Source organism: Solanum verrucosum, unplaced genomic scaffold (assembly GCF_900185275.1).
Source record: "Solanum verrucosum unplaced genomic scaffold, falcon-dt-bn FXZP01000001.1, whole genome shotgun sequence".
Taxonomy (NCBI): Eukaryota; Viridiplantae; Streptophyta; class Magnoliopsida; order Solanales; family Solanaceae; genus Solanum; species Solanum verrucosum.
The window spans coordinates 156,207-174,688 of NW_026020283.1; the positions used below are offsets into that span (position 1 = coordinate 156,207).

Below are 18,482 nucleotides of genomic sequence, written 5' to 3' on the forward strand. Positions count from 1 at the left end.
AAGTCCCGTGTTTACGTCAAGGAAGTATTCTCAGGGTGTGACAATAAGTATACTAAGCTGAACAATGCATATTTGAACAACGATATAATCTGAACAAGAATATAAATACTAAAGTATAGGTGAAAACTGAACTGAATTCAATGACCAAGTACTAATCATGAGGATTACATGCTGAATTGTATACTGAAGTAACTACTAAAAACCTGATCAATGCACTAAGAGTCTGATTGTGGGAGCTACTATTAACTGACATAAACCACATGAGCTAAACGTAGAATCCTATGTATACGCCCCATCGAGAGGACCCAATATAACTTGTCAGGGGTATAAAGGCATTCAGGTGGTGTGATCACTAAATCTAATTCCCGCAGAGGGGACTTATAATCCAACGCGGGCACGTAGTTTTGGGACTATGAAGGTACGCTGAACCCTAGTCCAACTCGGTGCTAAGTCCACTCCCAACTGAATATGTATATGACTAAAATATAACTGAAATACTGAATAGCTCAAAATATTGACATGCTACCTGAGAATGCAACATTTTACACTGAGAATGTGACATTCGAAATCTGAAGCATGATTTTCTGTTTAACTAGCCTAGCAAGTATAATTCATGAACTAAGAGATTTTACACCAACTAGGGTTCTGAGTTTTATACAAGGAATTAAGCAAACTTTCCAAGAAACCTGTTATTTCGATTAAGGATACTACAACAACTAATCCACAACAAACCTCCAAGGTTTTAGAAACCCTAGGTCTAAACAAGATATGGTGAATCAAGGAACTGACTGAATTCTAGGGACCTAGTGGATTAAAGGAATCCACTAATGAAATCCCACATACCTAATGATGAAAACTACGAAGAAATCCTTTGGTTCTAACTTGGATGATTTTAGGAGAATGAGGATTTTGGGTAGGTTCTAACTAGATTATTAGGCTTAGAATAAGTAAAACGACGTAGTTTAGGTATTAAATGACATAGTTTAAATGCCCAACGCATAGAGGAAAGACCAAAATGACCCCGACTTAAAAGTTGACGAGGGGTGACCACGAGGGGACTGACGGACCGTCACTAGGACCACGGCCCATCAACTAGGTCATTGTTATGTCCCTTGCCCTGCCTTCCGATTCGGTAGGCTTTGTCTATGGTCCATTTCACAGATCGTGTGAAGGACCACGGGTCGTGAATGCCATCGTGGTTCCACATAGTATCTTGGGGTCTACTGGGTCAGGACGACGAATCCATCCACGAACCGTCATTAGGACTACGACCCGTGGAGAGCTCTGTGGTTCAACACTTGAACCCTGGTGGCTCTGCCTCACTTCTACGAGCCATTACACGACTCGTGTGGGGGATTCACGATCCGTGGAGGGCTCTGTTGTCCACCATGCTAGCTAGATATGAACCACGAGCAGGTCGACGAGTGGTGGTTCCCTTCACAGCCCGTGAACCCTTCCGTGGTTCACTAATTTTCTCTACTGTTCTGTCTAAGCTAAGTTATGAGGTGTTACATATAAATTTTTAATAAATTTTAACATCCCAAATATTAGGAATTCATACATACTTCAAAATAAGGAAGAATTAATTGTCAAAAGTTTAGTTGGTTTCAAAGTTATAAATATTAGAATAGTAATCAAATGATAATTAATTGAGAATAATAGTAAATGCCGATTTTTGTCTTTTGTAATTTTTTTTAATAAAGAGCAAAAAGTTCAATTAATATTTCTAGGAACCTACTTATTTTTAAACTACATAGATAAGCTTCATGTAGAAAATATAGAGAATACAATGTATGGCTGTTAAGCTATTCTTTCTCTTGATTGTACTATATAATTCAATAAGCAAATATATATAGAAAATTAGAGTCCTTGGCCCTATCTATATCTACCTTACCAAGTAGAGTTGGATTATACAAACTCCTAGTGAACATAAGTAGGCCAGAACTTTAGGACTCCTTAACCGACTCTAATTAGGTTGTCTTACATCCCCCTACAAGCTGGAGTTGGGGTGATGAACAATGCCATGCTTGGTCCGTAACGCTTGAAACTGAATCTTCGATAATGGCTTAGTGAATATATCAGCTAATTGAAGTACCAAAGGATTAAACTTGGTAACCATAGCTCCTTAGACAACCTTTTCTAGCACAAAATGATAGTCAAGCTCCACATGTTTTGTTCGAGCATACAAAACTGGATTAGACGTGAGGTGAAGGGCAGTGATGTTGTCCGTGAAAAGCAGTGGATGATGGGATAGTGATATGCCAATGTCTTTAAGCAGATAGGCCACCTAAGTGAGTTCAACAACAAGAGACGCTAATGAACAATATTCAGCTTCAGCACTAGACTTCGCCATAGTAACTTGCATCTTTAAAGACCAGCTGATACAATTAGAACCAAGAAAAATACACAAGCCTGATGTGGACCATCGAGTTAGGGGTCAACCTGCCTAATCAGCGTCATAAAATCCTACCAAGTTAAGAGAGAATTTGGTAGAGATACGGAGGCTTAATGTAGATGTACCAATAATGTATCAAAGCACACGTTAGACGCCAGACCAGTGTATAGTTGTGGAGCATTACATTAAATGACACAAAAGGTTAATTGTATAAGAGATATCTGGACGAGTGAGGGTCGAGTATTGTAAGGCTCCGATGACACTTCAATATGCAAAAGAATCAATGTCTTGTGAACCAGACAAGTCATGGAGAGTATGTTTTTGTGTGAGAGGGGTCTAATATCACGTGTGCTCAACATGTCTGTGCGTTTAAGAAGATCAAAGGTATACTTGCTCTAGCTTAGGAAAAGACCATCCTCGTCATGGTGAACCTCAATACCAAGGAAGTAGTGAAGGCTTCGCATATCGTTTATGGCAAAACATGACTGAAGGTTGCTGATGAGCTTAGCCATGCTTGAAGAGTTACACCCAGTGAGAATAATATCATCAACATAAAGGAGAAGTAAAATAGTACCTTCTGATGAATGCAACACAAACAATGATGGATCAACTTTACTACATAAAAAGCCATAATGGAGCAAGTAAGAGCTAAACTTGTGGAACCATGCTCTAGGTGCTTGTTTTAAGCCATAGAGTGTCTTTTTGAGCAAACACGCATAGTGCGGGAGATTTTGATCTTTGGAACTCGGTGCTTGCTCCATGTAGACGGTTTCCTTAAGGTCTCCATGTAAGAATATGTTCTTGACATCAAGTTGTTTAATCTCTCAATGTAAAGTGGTTGCAATGGTCAAAACAAGATGAATTGTCTTAGCTTTTACCACATGACTGAAGGTGTCATCAAAATCGACTCCTTCGATTTGATTGTATCCTTTAGCAACCAAGCGAGCCTTGAATCGTTCAACAGAATCATTAGGCTTGAGTTTTGTCTTGAAAACCCATCGAGAACCTACAACATTCATATTGGGTTGTCGCGGAACCAATGTCCAAGTTTCATTTAATTTCAAAGCATTCAATTCATCATGCATATCAGCCAACCAATGGGGCTTGGACAAAGCTGTTTTGAGTGATTTTGGTTCGACAATATCGGGTTAGATGGAAGCTGTGAAGAGGGTATGAAACATAGGGTTGGTCATGGCATGAGTTTTTGTTCGGGTGAGCATGTGATGGGTGTTATCAGTGATTTGTTTGGTGTGTGTTTGGTCTTGAACATCAACTGATTGGTCAAGTGATGAAGAGTTGGTTGCTAATTATGTGAAAGGGGATAATGTGTTTGGACTATGATACAATTGGTTATCAGGTGTACTTACTGCATGAGGTGCTGATTCCGTAGAGTCGGATACAGATACAGGAGAATTTGGAGTCATATATTGCTGGTCCTAACTTATGCAAGTCAGAGGAGATTGGCTGCATAAGGGATAATTCATGAAAAAAAATTAGTTGCTGGAGGGACAGAGAATTCAGTTGAGTTATCTGGAGGAGTAACGACTGAAGAATGTCCATTTTGTTGGTCCAAAAATTCATGGAACGTAGTAAAATATGAACTATCTGGATCTGCAGACAAATCAGTTCTAGTAGACACATAGGATAAGACAAATTCATCAAAAATTACATGTCTTGAGATAAAAACTTGTCTTGTTTGCGGGTGATAGCACCTATAACCTTTGGGAAGAAGGTTATAGGCGATGAACACACATGGAAAAGTTTGGGTTGAAATTTATTTGTATTCTACCCTTTAAGATATGGAAAGCATCTACATCCGAAAACCTTCAAGGCATTATAGTCAGGTTTCTTTCCATGTAACTTTAAGAATGGAGAATGCATACTCAATGTAGATGTAGGCATTCTATTGATTAGGAACACTGCAGTCATAAAAACTTTAACCCAAAGAAAAAAAGGTAGATTCACATTAAAAAGTAGAGTCAAAACAGTCTCAACAATGTATCTATGTTCAACTACTCCATTTTGTTCAGGAGTATGTGGACGAGAAATTTGTCTCATGATACCATTTTGAGCCAAGTAAGATATAAAATTCAAACTGTTGAATTCTGCTCCTCCATCACATTGAAGTACTTTTAAGTTTCTTGGAAAATTGAGTTTCTACTAACTTGTGAACGGTCATGAAAATGGATAGAAAATCAGATTTCTTCTTTAGGGGATAGATCCAAGTATATCGTATGAAATCATCGACAAAAATAACATAGAATTTCATTCCTTGAGAAGAAGCAACAGGGACTGGTCCCCATAAATCACAATGTATTTTATCTACTGGCACAAGCTCTCTTTTATTAGAAACTTGAAAAGGTAGCTTACTACTTTTTCCCATTTGACAACTACTACAAACTGAAAAGGTTTTACTCCAAGTCCTAACATCAATCATCTTATTGCTATGCAAAAATTACGAATTCTCGAGTGTGGATGTCCTAGTCTTTGAAGCCAAATTGTGTTCGAGTTCTTATCTATTTTTGTTATCATCAAAGCCTCGTGTAGACTTTCTTCCAAAGCGTACAAGTCATGTCTTCTATAACCCTTTGCCAGAACTATGCCCGTTCTCTTGTCCTTAACAACAAAACCCTTGTCAGTAAACTTAAGAGAGAAAGCATTAACTTCAACAAATTTACTAACAGTGATAAGATTCTTTTTTAGTCGAGGCACAACAGAAACATCCTTTAAATGAAGATTTTCTCCAATAATTTTATCTCCAATGGGTGTCATAGGTAATATATCACCATTGCCTACCATAATCAGATCAGCTCTTTTAAATAGAGAAGGGTTCATAAGAATACATGAGGAGTGTACCAAGTGATTACTAACACCTGAATCTATGTATAGATGATTATCCGGTTGATTATCAAGTGACATAGATGCGAGAGCCTGTGGTACTTCCTTGTAACACCTCGGATTCGAGAAAGGACAAAATTTCAGTTTTAAGAAAATATGGTGCCATCCGATGGAGGCCAACCATGACACGTGGATTGAACCATAAACCAAAGTTCTGGTCCGTGGATTGGCCAACCAATTCTATTCAGAAATCAAGAACCACGGCCAGGACCAACGGACCGTCATTGGATCCACAGTCCGTGGATGAGGTCTGTTGATCAGGGTCTCAAATTCTAGTTTCTGACACCAGATGACAGAAGAACAGGATGAACCTTCGGGCTGGCCGTCATTAGTGGCGGCAATTATTTTCCTTGGGGAAATTGGGTCTTTTCCTAATTAGTCTAGCCTAATACTATGTCATTTTACCCTTCATCCAAACCCCTTTATAAATGTTTTAACTCTAAAATTTCCCAATTGAAAATCACTCTCAAATTTGCAAAAGAAGAACAAGTCTTCCTCTCAAAATATTTCTCTCTCTATAAAACTTGAAGAAGAAGGGTCCAAGCTAGGGTTTACAAGTCAATCTTTCAATTCCACCGTTGAAGTTAAGCAATTGGTATTGAGGTACGATATTTTTCATCCATGGATTCCTTCCATTCATGGAGTTCCCAAATTCTCCTATTTTCAAAGTTAGAATTCTCCAATTGAGTTAGGGTTTTCTTCTATGTTATGGGTTCTCCTAATTATTGACCCGATTGATTGATTTATGATCTATGATGCATGAATTGAGTTAATCTAATGATTTTATGATGATTCCCCATTAACCCATATAATTCCCATGTTTTCCAAGTTATAATCATATAATATGGGTTTTGGATTATGAAAGAAGATTATATGAAATCAAGCATCAATTGATAGAATTACATGAATTTATGATGAATTTCTATGAAGCCATGTTTAACCCATTTTTTCTAAATTTTGATGATTTAAAGTGGGTTTTGAACCTTGAAAGGTGAATTATGGAATTATGCATGTTCTTATGAAATCGAAGTAAATGTTTTAAGGATTCTTTGAAGGTAAGGTATCAATGATGTTGTTATCGTTGTGTTGTTGAAAGGATTTCTCATATACACATGAAAGCATATTGGTGAAAGGTTTTCTCGCATAATAAGGGTTCTTAGGGTTGAAAGGTCTTCTCACCTAAAATGAACCAATGTTAAGGAGCTATTCTAATGTTGAGGCAAGAGGCGATTACCCATGCTCTCTAATTGAAATGATAAGAGGCGATTACCCATGTCATATGATATAAGGACAAGAGGCGATTACCCATGTTCCTTTATGAGCTAAGATGAATAGATTAAGAACTATTCCATGGAAGTCAATCTTAGTACCGAGTGGAAAAGCGATGATTACCCACGTCCCATAACTATGTGCCAACATAGGATTGTCTAGATAGACATTAACTAGTGGATCCACTTAAGCTAGAAGTCCATGGTCCTTACCGTGGCAAATTGGACAACCCCTTTTCGGTGTGGGGTAGACACTAGATTCCATGTGGCTAGCTCACATGGTCTTATATGTCGGTTAAGGCTACTTCCCACAACTAAGTAAAGTTATGATTTGAGTTTACTTCAAGAAGTATCATAAGTATGTTTTAAGATGATATTCACTTGCATTGATCATGTTTTATGACTCATAGTTTCTAACCAACTTATTTCATATTTTAGCTTGATCATTGCATGTTCATGATAAAGTCCCATTTAGCATAATTTAAATGTTTATATGCATGTCTATCACACTTGGTACATATTTTGTACTAACACATTCTCTTGCCTACATTTCCCTAAATATAGGATCCGACAGTCAGGGTTCCCAGTTTCGTGGCCAGAGGTTGATTGCGAGTTTTCGAGCTTTGGTGAGTCCTCTTGCTTCGAGGATGAATTTTCATTATTTTTAGTTTTCTTTCTTACTTTCAGTTTTTAGACATGATGTATGGGATAGGCCTAATTTCATTCTTATGTACTAGATGGCTAATGAGACAAGTGTTTAGACTTCCACTTTACTTTTATAAAATGATTTGGACTTGAAAAGTTGTTCTTTATCTATTTTTGTATTTCTTATGTTATGAATGCTAAGTGGCTTGCATTGTATGGGGCCTCTCGGGGTCCTATACGCCATGTTACGCCTAGGGGTACCTAGGGTCGTGACAAACTTAGTTATCAGAGCACAACGTTTAGAAAGGTCCTAGGATGTATCATAAGACACGTCTAGTAGAGTCTTGTTCATGAGAGTGAAGTGCGCCATATTTATGAATGAGAGGCTATACGATGTTTTGGAAACTATACTTCTTCATTACTCCAAAGTCGTGCGATAGAGTTTAACTCTATAAGGTCTCTCTCCTAATCCTTATGCGATGCTTTTCATGGTATGGCTACTCGATGAGCTTATGCTAGAAGGAATGTGCGGGAGAATGTGGAACAAGAAGCTCTTCCCTAAGCTCCCCAAGTTCTGGTCGACCCTTTGGCCGAACAAGTGACTAATGCGGAGTTTAAAGCTGCTTTTCAAGTGTTGTCCCAAGCCAATAGGAAGGTTGTGGTTCCTGTAAACTCAAAAATGAGTACGGAGAAATCTAGAGAGAGGGACTTCACTAGAATGAATCCTACAGAGTTTCATGGTTCTAATGTTGAGGAAGATCCTCAAGAGTTCATTACAAGGTGTTGATGATCATGGGAATGACGCTGGTGGAAAAGGCAGAGTTGGCCGCTTATCAACTTAAGGGTGTTTCTCAAATATGGTACAACCAATAGAAAGAAGGGAGACTGGAAGATGCGGGTCCTCTCGATTGGGAGAAGTTTAAGGTTGCTTTCCTTGATAGATTCTTTCCACTTAAGATGAGGGAGAAAAATGTGCTTGAATTCATCAACCTTCGTCAAGGAAACATTAGTGTGAAAGAGTATGCTTTGAAGTTCACATAATTGTCTCGATATGCTCCCACAATGGTTGTCGATCCTAGGGCAAAGATGAGTAAGTTCATTTCGGGTGTGTACGAAATGGTGGTTAAAGAATGTCGTACCTCCATGCTTGTTAATGACATGGACATTTCTCATATCATGGCTCATGATCAACATATCGAAGAAGAGAAACTTAAGGAAAAGTCTAGGGAGACAAAGAGGGCAAAAACATGTTATGGTGATTTTTCTCATACAAGGTCCGATGGATATGGTCGTCCTAGATTTCGACAAAGGTTTTTCGATGAAGTTTCCTCCAATGTTCTTTCTAGGTTCAACAAAGAGAGGGTGTCTAACCCTAAGCATCAAGTAGGAAATGGCAGTGGGTCCTTATTGCCTACTTTTGTTAAGTATGGAAGAAAGCATGAGAGTAAATGTCTAGCAGGTTCCAATGCTTGTTTTGGTTGTGGTAAGATGGACCACAAGGTAAGAGATTGTCCTTCCGTTGCTAAGAATGAAGGAGATAATCACCGAAAGGCTCAACATAATCATTCATCCGGTCCAAGTGGTTCAGGTCCAAATTCTCCAAAGCAAAACATATTATATGCACTTCAGACTCGTGGTGAGCAAGAAGGTTCTCCCGATGTGGTTATCGGTATGTTGAAAGTCTTGATGTTTATGCTTTACTTGACCCCGGTGCTACCTTGTATTTTGTGACGCCATATGTGGCAATGAGGTTTGATATTCTTTTGATGTGTTGTTAGATGCTTTTTCTGTCTCTACTCCTGTTAGTGATTCTATTGTGGCTAAGACGGTCTATAGAAAGTGTCCCGTCTTCTTGTCCCATGGAGTTACTTTTATTGACTTGGTAGAGCTCGATATGTTATATTTTGATGTTATCGTTGGTATGGATTGACTGCACTAATGTTATGCTTCTATAGACTGTAGAACTCGTGTAGTAAAATTTCAGTTCCCGAATAAGCCTGTCCCATAATGGATAGCTTTCAAAAGGGCGGCTCCCACCTGTGCTTTGTGCAGAACTAAAATTCTATGCCTAAAAGTAAGTTTGTCTCTTGTCTTTAAAGCTAGAAGGATGATTTCTAAGGGTTGTATATACCATCTAGTTAGGGTAAGGGATGTGGATTCCCAAACCTCTACTCTTGAGTTGGTCCCCATTGTTAATGAGTTTTCAAAAGTGTCCGAGATGATTTGCCCGATATTCCTCCCGAAAGGGAAATAGACTTCGGTATTGACCTTCTCCCATATACACAACCTATTTATATTCCTCCTTACCGAATGGCTCCAGCAGGACTAAAGGAGTTGAAAGAACAATTGAAAGACTTGTTAGATAAAGGTTTCATCCGACCGAGTATCTCTCCATGGGGTGCTCCAGTTTTGTTTGTTAGAAATAAAGACGGTTACCTCCGTATGTGTATTGACTACCATCAGTTGAACAAGGTGACCATTACAAATAATTATCCTCTTCCAAAGATAGATGATTTGTTTGACCAACTTCAAGAAGCGAGTTACTTCTCCGAGATTGATTTTCGATCGGGTTATCACCAATTGAGGGTGAAGGAAGATGATGTTCCAAAAACGGCTTTTAGAACCCGATATGGTCATTTTGAGTTTTTGGTGATGTCTTTTGGTTTAATTAATGCTCCAGCCGTTTTTATGGATTTGATTAATAGGGTGTTTATATAATATCTTGACATATTTGTAATTGTGTTATTGATGATATATTGATATATTTGAGAAGTGAGGATGATCACATCAATCATTTAAGGATTGTGTTGCAAATTCTCAAGGACCAACAACTCTTTGCAAAGTTTAGCAAATGTGGGTTTCGGCTAATATCCGTAGCTTTTCTTGGTCATATTGTTTCAAGTAAGGGTATTGAGGTAGATCCTAAGAAAACAGATGTGGTCAAGAGTTGGCCTAGACCTCTATACCCTTCGGATAATAGAAGTTTTTTGGGCTTGGCTGGTTACTACAGAAGGTTTGTTGAGGGGTTTTCTTCGATTGCCTCTCTATTGGCAGCATTGACACCAAAAGAATGCTAAGTTCATATGGTTCGAAGCTTTTGAAAAGAGCTTTCATGAATTGAATGATAGACTTACTTCCGCTTCAGTGTTGACCTTACTGGAAGGGACAGATGGTTTTGTTGTTTACTGTGATGCATCGAGAATTAGGTTAGGATGTGTGCTTCTGCAAAATGCAAAAGTCATTGCCTACGCTTCAAGACAACTTAAGATTCATGAAAAAGAATTATCCAATCTATGACCTTAAACTAGCGACTTGTTTTTGCCTTAAAGATTTTGAGGCATTATTTGTATGGTGTTCATGTTGATGTTTTTATTGACCACAAAAGTTTGCAATATGTGTTTAATCAGAAGGACTTGAATCTTCACCAAAGGAGGTGTCTTGAATTATTGAAAGATTATGATATGAGTGTTCTCTAAAACCCCAGTAAGGTGAATATGGTGACGGATTCTCTTAGTCGATTATCGATGGTTACTGTTGCTCACATTGATGATAATAAGAAAAATTCAGTTTGAGATGTTCACAGATTGGCCCGGTTGGGTGTTCAGTTAGTGGACTCTACCAAGGGTGGTGTTATGGTTCACAATGACTCAGAATCATCTTTTGTGGTTGATGTGAAAGCTAAGCAAGGTCTTGATCCGACTTTGATTTAATTGAACGAAGCGGTACTTAAAAAGTCCGTAGAGGCTTTCTCCCAAGGGAGAGATAGTGTACTTAGATATCAAGGTCGTTCGTGTGTTCCCAGTGTAGATGACTTAAGGGAACAGATCTTGTCAGAAGCCCACAGTTCTCGATATTCCATTCACCCAGGAGCCACCAAGATGAACCGAGATTTGTGGGAGATTTATTGATGTTATGGGATGAAGAAGGATATTGAGAAATTTTTGGGTAAGTGTCCTAATTGCCAACAAGTGAAAGTTGAGCACCTAAAGCCGGGAGATTTATCTCAAGATATTAGCATTCCTACTTGGAAGTGGGAAGATGTGAAGATGGACTTCATTGTTGGTTTGCCTCGCACCCGGTGACAACATGACTAGATTTGGGTTATTGTAGATCTAATAACGAAATTAGCTCATTTTATTCCCATCAAGATTTCTTATTCGGCGGAGGACTATGCTAGATTATACTTGAGAGAAATGGTAAAGTTGCATGGAGTGCATATGTCCATTATTTTCGATCGTGGTACCCAATTCACTACTCAGTTTTAGAGATCTTTTCAAAAGGGTCCTTAGTACTCGTGTTAAGCTTAGCACGACCTTTCATCCACAAATCGATGGGCAAGTGGAGCGTACTATCCAAACCTTGAAAGATATGTTGAGGGCTTGTGTAATTGATTTCAAAGGTAATTGGGATGACCATTTTCCATTGATCGAGTTTGCATATAAAACTAGTTATCACTCAAGTAATGGTATAGCTCCATTTGAGGCCCTGTATGGTAGCAGGTGTAGATCTCTTATAGGATGGTTTGATCTGGGTGAAGTTTCCCTAATAGGTCCCAAGTTGGTGCATTAGGCTATGGAGAAAGTTCGACTTATTAGAGAAAGTTTAAAAACGCTCAAAGTCGACAAAAGTCATACGCCGATGTTAGAAGGAGAGATCTTAAGTTTATAGTTAACGATAGGGTCTATTTGAAAATCTCACCCATGAATGATGTAATGAGATTTGGTAAGAAATGAAAGCTTAGTCCCCGATATGTAGGCCCATATCAGATTTTGAGGTGTATTGGTAAGATTGCTTATGAGCTTGAGTTGCCTAATGAATTGGAATCGGTGCATCCAGTTTTCCATGTCTCTATGTTGAAGAAATGTATTGGTGATCCGACATCTATAGTTCCCTTAGAAGGTTTGGGGGTTAAGGAGAATCTTTCTTATGAAGAAGTTCTAGTTGAGATTTTAGACCGACAAGTCAAGAAGTTGCTTCCGTGAAAGTGTTGTGGAGGAATCAGTTAGTTGAGGGTGCTACTTTGGAGGCCGAAGCCGATATGATGTCCCGATATCCTCATCTCTTTCCTTCTACCCCTACTCTTGCTTGAGGTAATGAGTTCCTCATGGTTTACTGTTTTGGTGTCATGTGTCTTAGATATTCCCATGATTTCCTCATTTATGCATGTTCATGAAAAGCTTAACTTTTGAGAAAATGAGTTAACTTAATTGATTTCTACATGTTTATGCGCATTTGAGTATGAGTTTCATATAAACTTCATGATATGTATTTTTGAGCATGCCTTAGCTTGGTGTTGATGTTTCCTCCTTGGATATGTGCATTAATGTGATTGCATGTATATTGGGTTGTTAGGTTAAGTTCATATCTCCCTTATGATGTCTTGAATCTCATTCGAGGATGAATGATCCCAAGGGGGAGATAATGTAACACCTCGAATTCGAGAAAGGGAAAAATTTCAGTTTTAGAAAAATATGGTTCCATCCGACGGAGGTCAACTACGGCCCGTGGACTGAACTACGGACTATAGTTCTGGTCCGTGGATTGACCAACCAATTCTGCTCAGAAATCAAGAACCATGGCCTGGACCAACGGACCGTCGTTGGATCCACAGCCCGTGGATGAGGTTCGTTGATCAGGGCCTCAAATTCCAGGTTCTGACGCCAGATGACGGACGAACAGGATAGACCATCGGTCAAACCACGGTCCGTTGGGCTGGCCGTCGTTAGTGGCGGCAATTATTTTCCAATGGTCAATTGGATCTTTTCCTAATTAGTCTAGCCTAATACTATGTCATTTTACCCTTGATCAAAACCCCTATATAAGTGTTTTAACTCCAAAATTTTCCAATTGAAAATCATACTCTCAAATTTGCAAAAGAAGAATAAGTCTTCTCTTAAAATATTTCTCTCTCTAGAAAACTTGAAGAAGAAGGGTTCAAGCTAGGGTTTGCAAGTCAATCCTCCAATTCCATCGTTGAAGTTAAGCAATTGGGATTGAGGTATGATAGTATTCATCCATGGATTCCTTCCATTCATGGAATTCCCAAATTCTCTTATTTTCAAAGTTAAAATTCCCCAATTGAGTTAGGGTTTTCTTCTATGTTATGGGTTCTCCTAATTATTGACCTAATTGATTGATTTATGATTTATGATGTATGAATTGAGTTAATCTAATGATTTTATGATGATTCCCCATTAACCCATATAATTCCCATGTTTTCCAAGTTATAATCATATAATGTGGGTTTTAAATTATGAAAGAAAATTATATGAAACCAAGCATCAATTGATAGAATTACATGAATTTATGATGAATTTCTATGAAGCCATGTTTAACCCATTTTTTCTAAATGTTGATGATTTAAAGTGGGTTTTGAACCTTGAAAGGTGAATTATGAAATTATGCATGTTCTTATGAAATCGAAGTAAATGTTATAAGGATTCTTTGAGAGTAAGGTATCAATGATGTTGTTATTGTTGTGTTGTTGAAAGGATTTCTCTTATACACATGAAAGCATACTGGTGAAAGGTTTTCTCACATAATAAGGGTTCTTAGGGTTGAAAGGTCTTCTCACCTAAAATGAACCAATGTTAAGGATTATTTTAATGTTGAGGCAAAAGGCGATTACCCATGCTCTCTAATTGAAATGACAAGAGGCAATTACCCACGTCATATGATATAAGGACAAGAGGAGATTACCCATGTTCCTTTATAAGCTAAGATGAATATATTTAAGAACTATTTAGTGGAAGTTAAGATTAGTACCGAGTGGACAAGTGGCGATTACGCATGTCCCATAACTATGTGCCAACATAGGATTGTCTAGATAGACATTAACTAGTGGATTCACATAAGCTAGAAGTTCATGGTCGTTACCGTGGCAAGTTGGACAACCCTTTTTTGGTGTGGGGCAGACACTGGATTCCATGTTGCTAGCTCACATGGTCATATATATCGGTTAAGGCTACTTCCCACAAACAAGTAAAGTTATGATGAACCAAGGTTACTTAAAGAAGTATCGTAATTATTTTAAGATGACATTCATTTGCATTGATCATGTTTTATGACTCATGTTTTCTAACTCACTTACTTCATATTGTAGTTTGATTATTGCATGTTCATGAAAATGTCCCATTTTAGCATGATTTAAATGTTTATATGCATGGCTATCATACTTGGTACATATTTTGTACTAACACATACTTGCCTACATTTCCCCAAATGTAGAGTCCGACAGTCAGGGTTCCCAGTTTCGTGGCTAGAAGTTGATTGCAAGTTTTTGAGCTTTGGTGAGTCCTCATGCTTCGAGGACTGATTTTCATTGTTTTCAGTTTTCTTTCTTACTTTCAGTTTTTGGACATGATGTATGGGCTAGGCCCAATTTCATTCTTATGTACTAGATGGCTAATGAGACAAGTGTTTAGACTCACTTTACTTAATAAATTGATTTGGACTTGAAATGTTGTTCATTATCTCTTTGTTATATTTCTTATGTTATGAATGCTAAGTGGCTTATATGGGGCCTCTTGGGGTCCTATACGCCATGTTACGCCTAGGAGGTATCTTGGGTCGTGACATTACTGTTGTGCCTGATAAGAATAATCCCACCTATAAAAATAAGAGAGTGTTGTATGGTTGTTCCTTCCATCAATCTGGCAAGGATTATTTTTGGAATTCTCATTTTATTGATTAGGACCTGGTGATTGTGTAAGAAATTGCCTGTGATTAAATCCCCCATGTTTCCTCTGCCTCTTTGATTTCCTCTTCCTCTGAAAGAGTTTTCACGACATCTGCCATGAGTCTTTTGTGCAATGAAGGCCACAGTTGGATCAAGAGTAGGTTGTGTCGTTTGTTCGTCTCCTTCTTCCCTCATGTCAAACCCTCTAAGGGCGGTCACAAATTGGCCAAAACTGGGGTATGGTAGTTTACCCAACATGACAGTACTAAGGGTCTTGTATTTGCTTCCAAGACCTCTAGCAAAATTAATTACTTTGTTATCTTCATCCAATGGCTTCTAGATAGCCATGAGGCTATCACAAATTTCCTTAAACTCCTTGATATATTCATCAATGGATTTGGACCCTAGCATCACAGTTTGAAGCTGTTGTTTCAACTGAAATTCCTTATCCTTGCTTGCTTGAAGGTAAGTATCCTCAAGACAATCCCATATTTGTTTTACGGTTGAGCATCTTATAATGAGGAAAATTGACTCTTCTATCATTGTTCTAGACATCCAACTCCTAACAAGAACATCATGTTCTTTCCATTTGGCGAATTTTGAGTTTGGAATATTTTCTTCCTTCTCGTTTTCTATAGTCTCGGGCAAAGGGTTTTCCTTGATGATTTTGTCAATTTTCAGGGCTTGCATTAGTTGAAGGAGTTGTGTCCTCCAAAAAAAGATAGTTTGAAGGTTTTTGTTTAATTGGGCATATTGCAATGGGTGCAGTGAAGAAGGAGAGAGGGATAAAGTGGTGTTGGAGGATGCTTCCATAACGTACTCTTTTGTAAGGAAGAAAAAAAGCTTCAAGATCATTTGTTCTTAATTGAACCTAGGCTTCTGATATCATGTAGAAAATATAGAGAATACAATGTATGGTTGTTAAGCTATTATTTCTCTTGATTGCACGGTACAATTCAATAAGAATATATATATATATATATATATATATATATATACACCTTACCAAGTAGAGTTGAATTATACAAACTCCTGGTGAATGTAAGTATGCTAGAACTTTAGGACTCCTTAACCGACTCTAATCAGGTTGTCTTACACTTCATGTATTACAAATAAGTATATGCTCTAAATAAATATTTTTCGTTAATTAACAAGATATACACATTTTTATATAAGATTGTTAGATTCTTCTTATTGGTATAAATCTAAACTAAATAAACAAATATTAGGTCTCCTCCCTAAAGTTTGGCTTTAGGCCCCTAATCTTATTGAGTCAGCCCTTTGTTTATTTTACTTACAATTTTCTCTCTTCTTCTTGATTTTATTGTAAACTTCAAAATTTAAGAATAGGATCACTTTCTTTTAAATATTATTTTAAGCTTTAAATAACTACAATATTAATAAATTTATAATTACTAAGACTAATTTAGTAAAATGAATCTCTAAATACAACTATAATTAAATTTATATATATATGAAATGATTTTTGCAAAAAAATATTCGAAACGATGTTCATGTTTGAATGTACTTTGATACATCAAATGTGAAAAGTGAGTTAAAAAAACATATCATAACATGCTCTTCAAAATAGAAATATACCTTCAAATTGAAAAAAAATATTGTATTTCAATAAACATCAATTTTAAAATAAAGTAAAAATGATTTATAAAAAATAAATAATTTTTATGTTTAAATGGATCATTAAAGTAGAAGTTGAAAAGAAATGAATTAGGAAGATGAAAATTTTTAAATACGATAAATGAAAAATGGTTTAATCCTACGATACAAATACAAATTATATTCGTATTTAAATATGACTATTAATATCTTATGTAATTATTTAATTATAAAAAATAAAATATAATTTTATTTATATTATAAAATTGAAGGAGTAATTGAATTAGTTTCCAAACAATTTTTTTAAAAGAAGAAGAAAGAGAAGAGCATGAAAGACAAACAAAAGGCAAAGAAACAAAAATAAAGTATGGGTCCCATAGATCAGAATATAATTGCAATAAAAAATATGAATTTTGGCTAAAAATATCCTTAAACTATACTGCAAATTTAAATTACATCATAAAATTATGTTTCTTAACAAAAAAAACATCCTCCAAGTATTTAAAACTTAACAAGTTCCATCCTTCTATTAAAATTTGTCAAAAAATTAGTGAATTCCACACAAAAATATATGCAATTCATAATATTCTCATTAAAAAATTTTCTCTCTAATTTCATTACCGGTTGGAAAAAGCTCAAAAAAAGAAATTAAAATTCATTGAAAACATTATTTCATTTGTTTGTGGTTAAAAAGACAATGTTAGGGCGGTGTAAGACTACGAGGAAACATGATCTACTCTTCTCCTTTACCAACTGAATAGAGTTGGAGCTTAATTTTACATCATCTTCACCTTATGCAAAGTCAAAATATCGTTAAATAAACAGTTTTTGGGATAAACTGATAGCTGAGGTGATCAAGATTCAACTAATTTTGATCTCTGACGCTCAAGTTTCGTTCTCTGTTATAAGAAGTAAAAAATAGTCGATCAACACCACTTCTTGCTGATACAAAGAGAATAAAACATATCAACTGATAATTCTTTGATAAAAATCAGATGAAAAATAAATGAAAACGAAATTGCTAATCAAAAGGAAGACATAATGCCAAACATTGTTGCTAAAAAAATCATGATAACATTTTAGATGTATTTTGAATGAAGAGAATTGGTTTATTGGTGTGATTTAGAGAGTTTGTTGAGAGTAGTATGAATGGTACATGTTTTTATGAAAAAAATGTTAATTTTTGACAAATTTTAACAAAAGAATGAAATTTGTTTAATTTTAATTGAGAGTTATTTTCTGCTAAGAAGAATGATTTAAGGATGTAATTTAAGTTGGTGGTATAGTTTAAAGATGTTTTTGACCAAAACTAATACAAGTTGTACCTCACACAACTAATGCAAGTTGCACCTCACCTATAGTACTCAAATCAAAAGAACAAACCCCTCAATAAAGAATTGGGCCACAAATGTAAAGTGGGCTTTCAGTCTGAACACAAAAAATCATTTGGGCCCGACCCAACACTATTGTTATATACAAGTTATTTATTCTTATTTAGTAGGATAAGTTAGCTAACTAGTTAAAATCTCTAACATAATTATTAAAAACATCTACACTTTAAAATAATTTAAAAATGTCAAAATGTCAATATTTTAGCAAATAAAGTGTATCATAATAAAATTCATTTACCTTCCTTTTATTTCTCAAATTGGACCCATTTTTTTCACTCCACTACATGTGAAAGGAAAAAACAAAACACCTCATTATGCATCTTTCTTTCTCTAATTTTTTTATCCAAATTCTGTCTTTTCTCTTTCTCTATCTCACAATTTCTTCGATTATTCCATATCCTCAAGTAACTTAAACCTTGCCTTTTTATAATCAAATTTCACCATTTTTCTAAGAAGTATAAAAAATCATTCAAATTTCTCATCCAAGTCACTTTGTTGGACAACATCAACGATTTTAGTTATTTCTTCAATGAATTGAAGCATTTTTGCATTTTTCTCACATGCAGAAGGACCCAAAGGAGATGAAAGTA

The 18,482-nt window shown here is 36.4% G+C and overlaps 1 protein-coding gene across 1 annotated transcript; it reads left to right on the plus strand.

Annotated features, from left to right (window-relative positions):
* The first annotated feature begins 8,322 nt into the window (after positions 1-8,322).
* LOC125834225 (uncharacterized) lies at positions 8,323-9,214 on the plus strand. Its single transcript, XM_049513397.1, has 2 exons — positions 8,323-8,875; positions 9,162-9,214. The coding sequence occupies exons 1-2, from the start codon at positions 8,323-8,325 to the stop codon at positions 9,212-9,214; spliced, it is 606 nt and encodes a 201-aa protein (XP_049369354.1).
* Positions 9,215-18,482: the final 9,268 nt, after the last annotated feature.

Bases quoted from the DNA above. Each gene is read 5' to 3' on its own strand.
- LOC125834225 (XM_049513397.1), top strand. From the start codon at position 8,323: ATGGTGGTTAAAGAATGTCGTACCTCCATGCTTGTTAATGACATGGAC. The intron at 8,876-9,161 runs GTATGTTGAAAG...ATGCTTCTATAG, and splicing joins TTCTCCCGATGTGGTTATCG to ACTGTAGAACTCGTGTAGTA.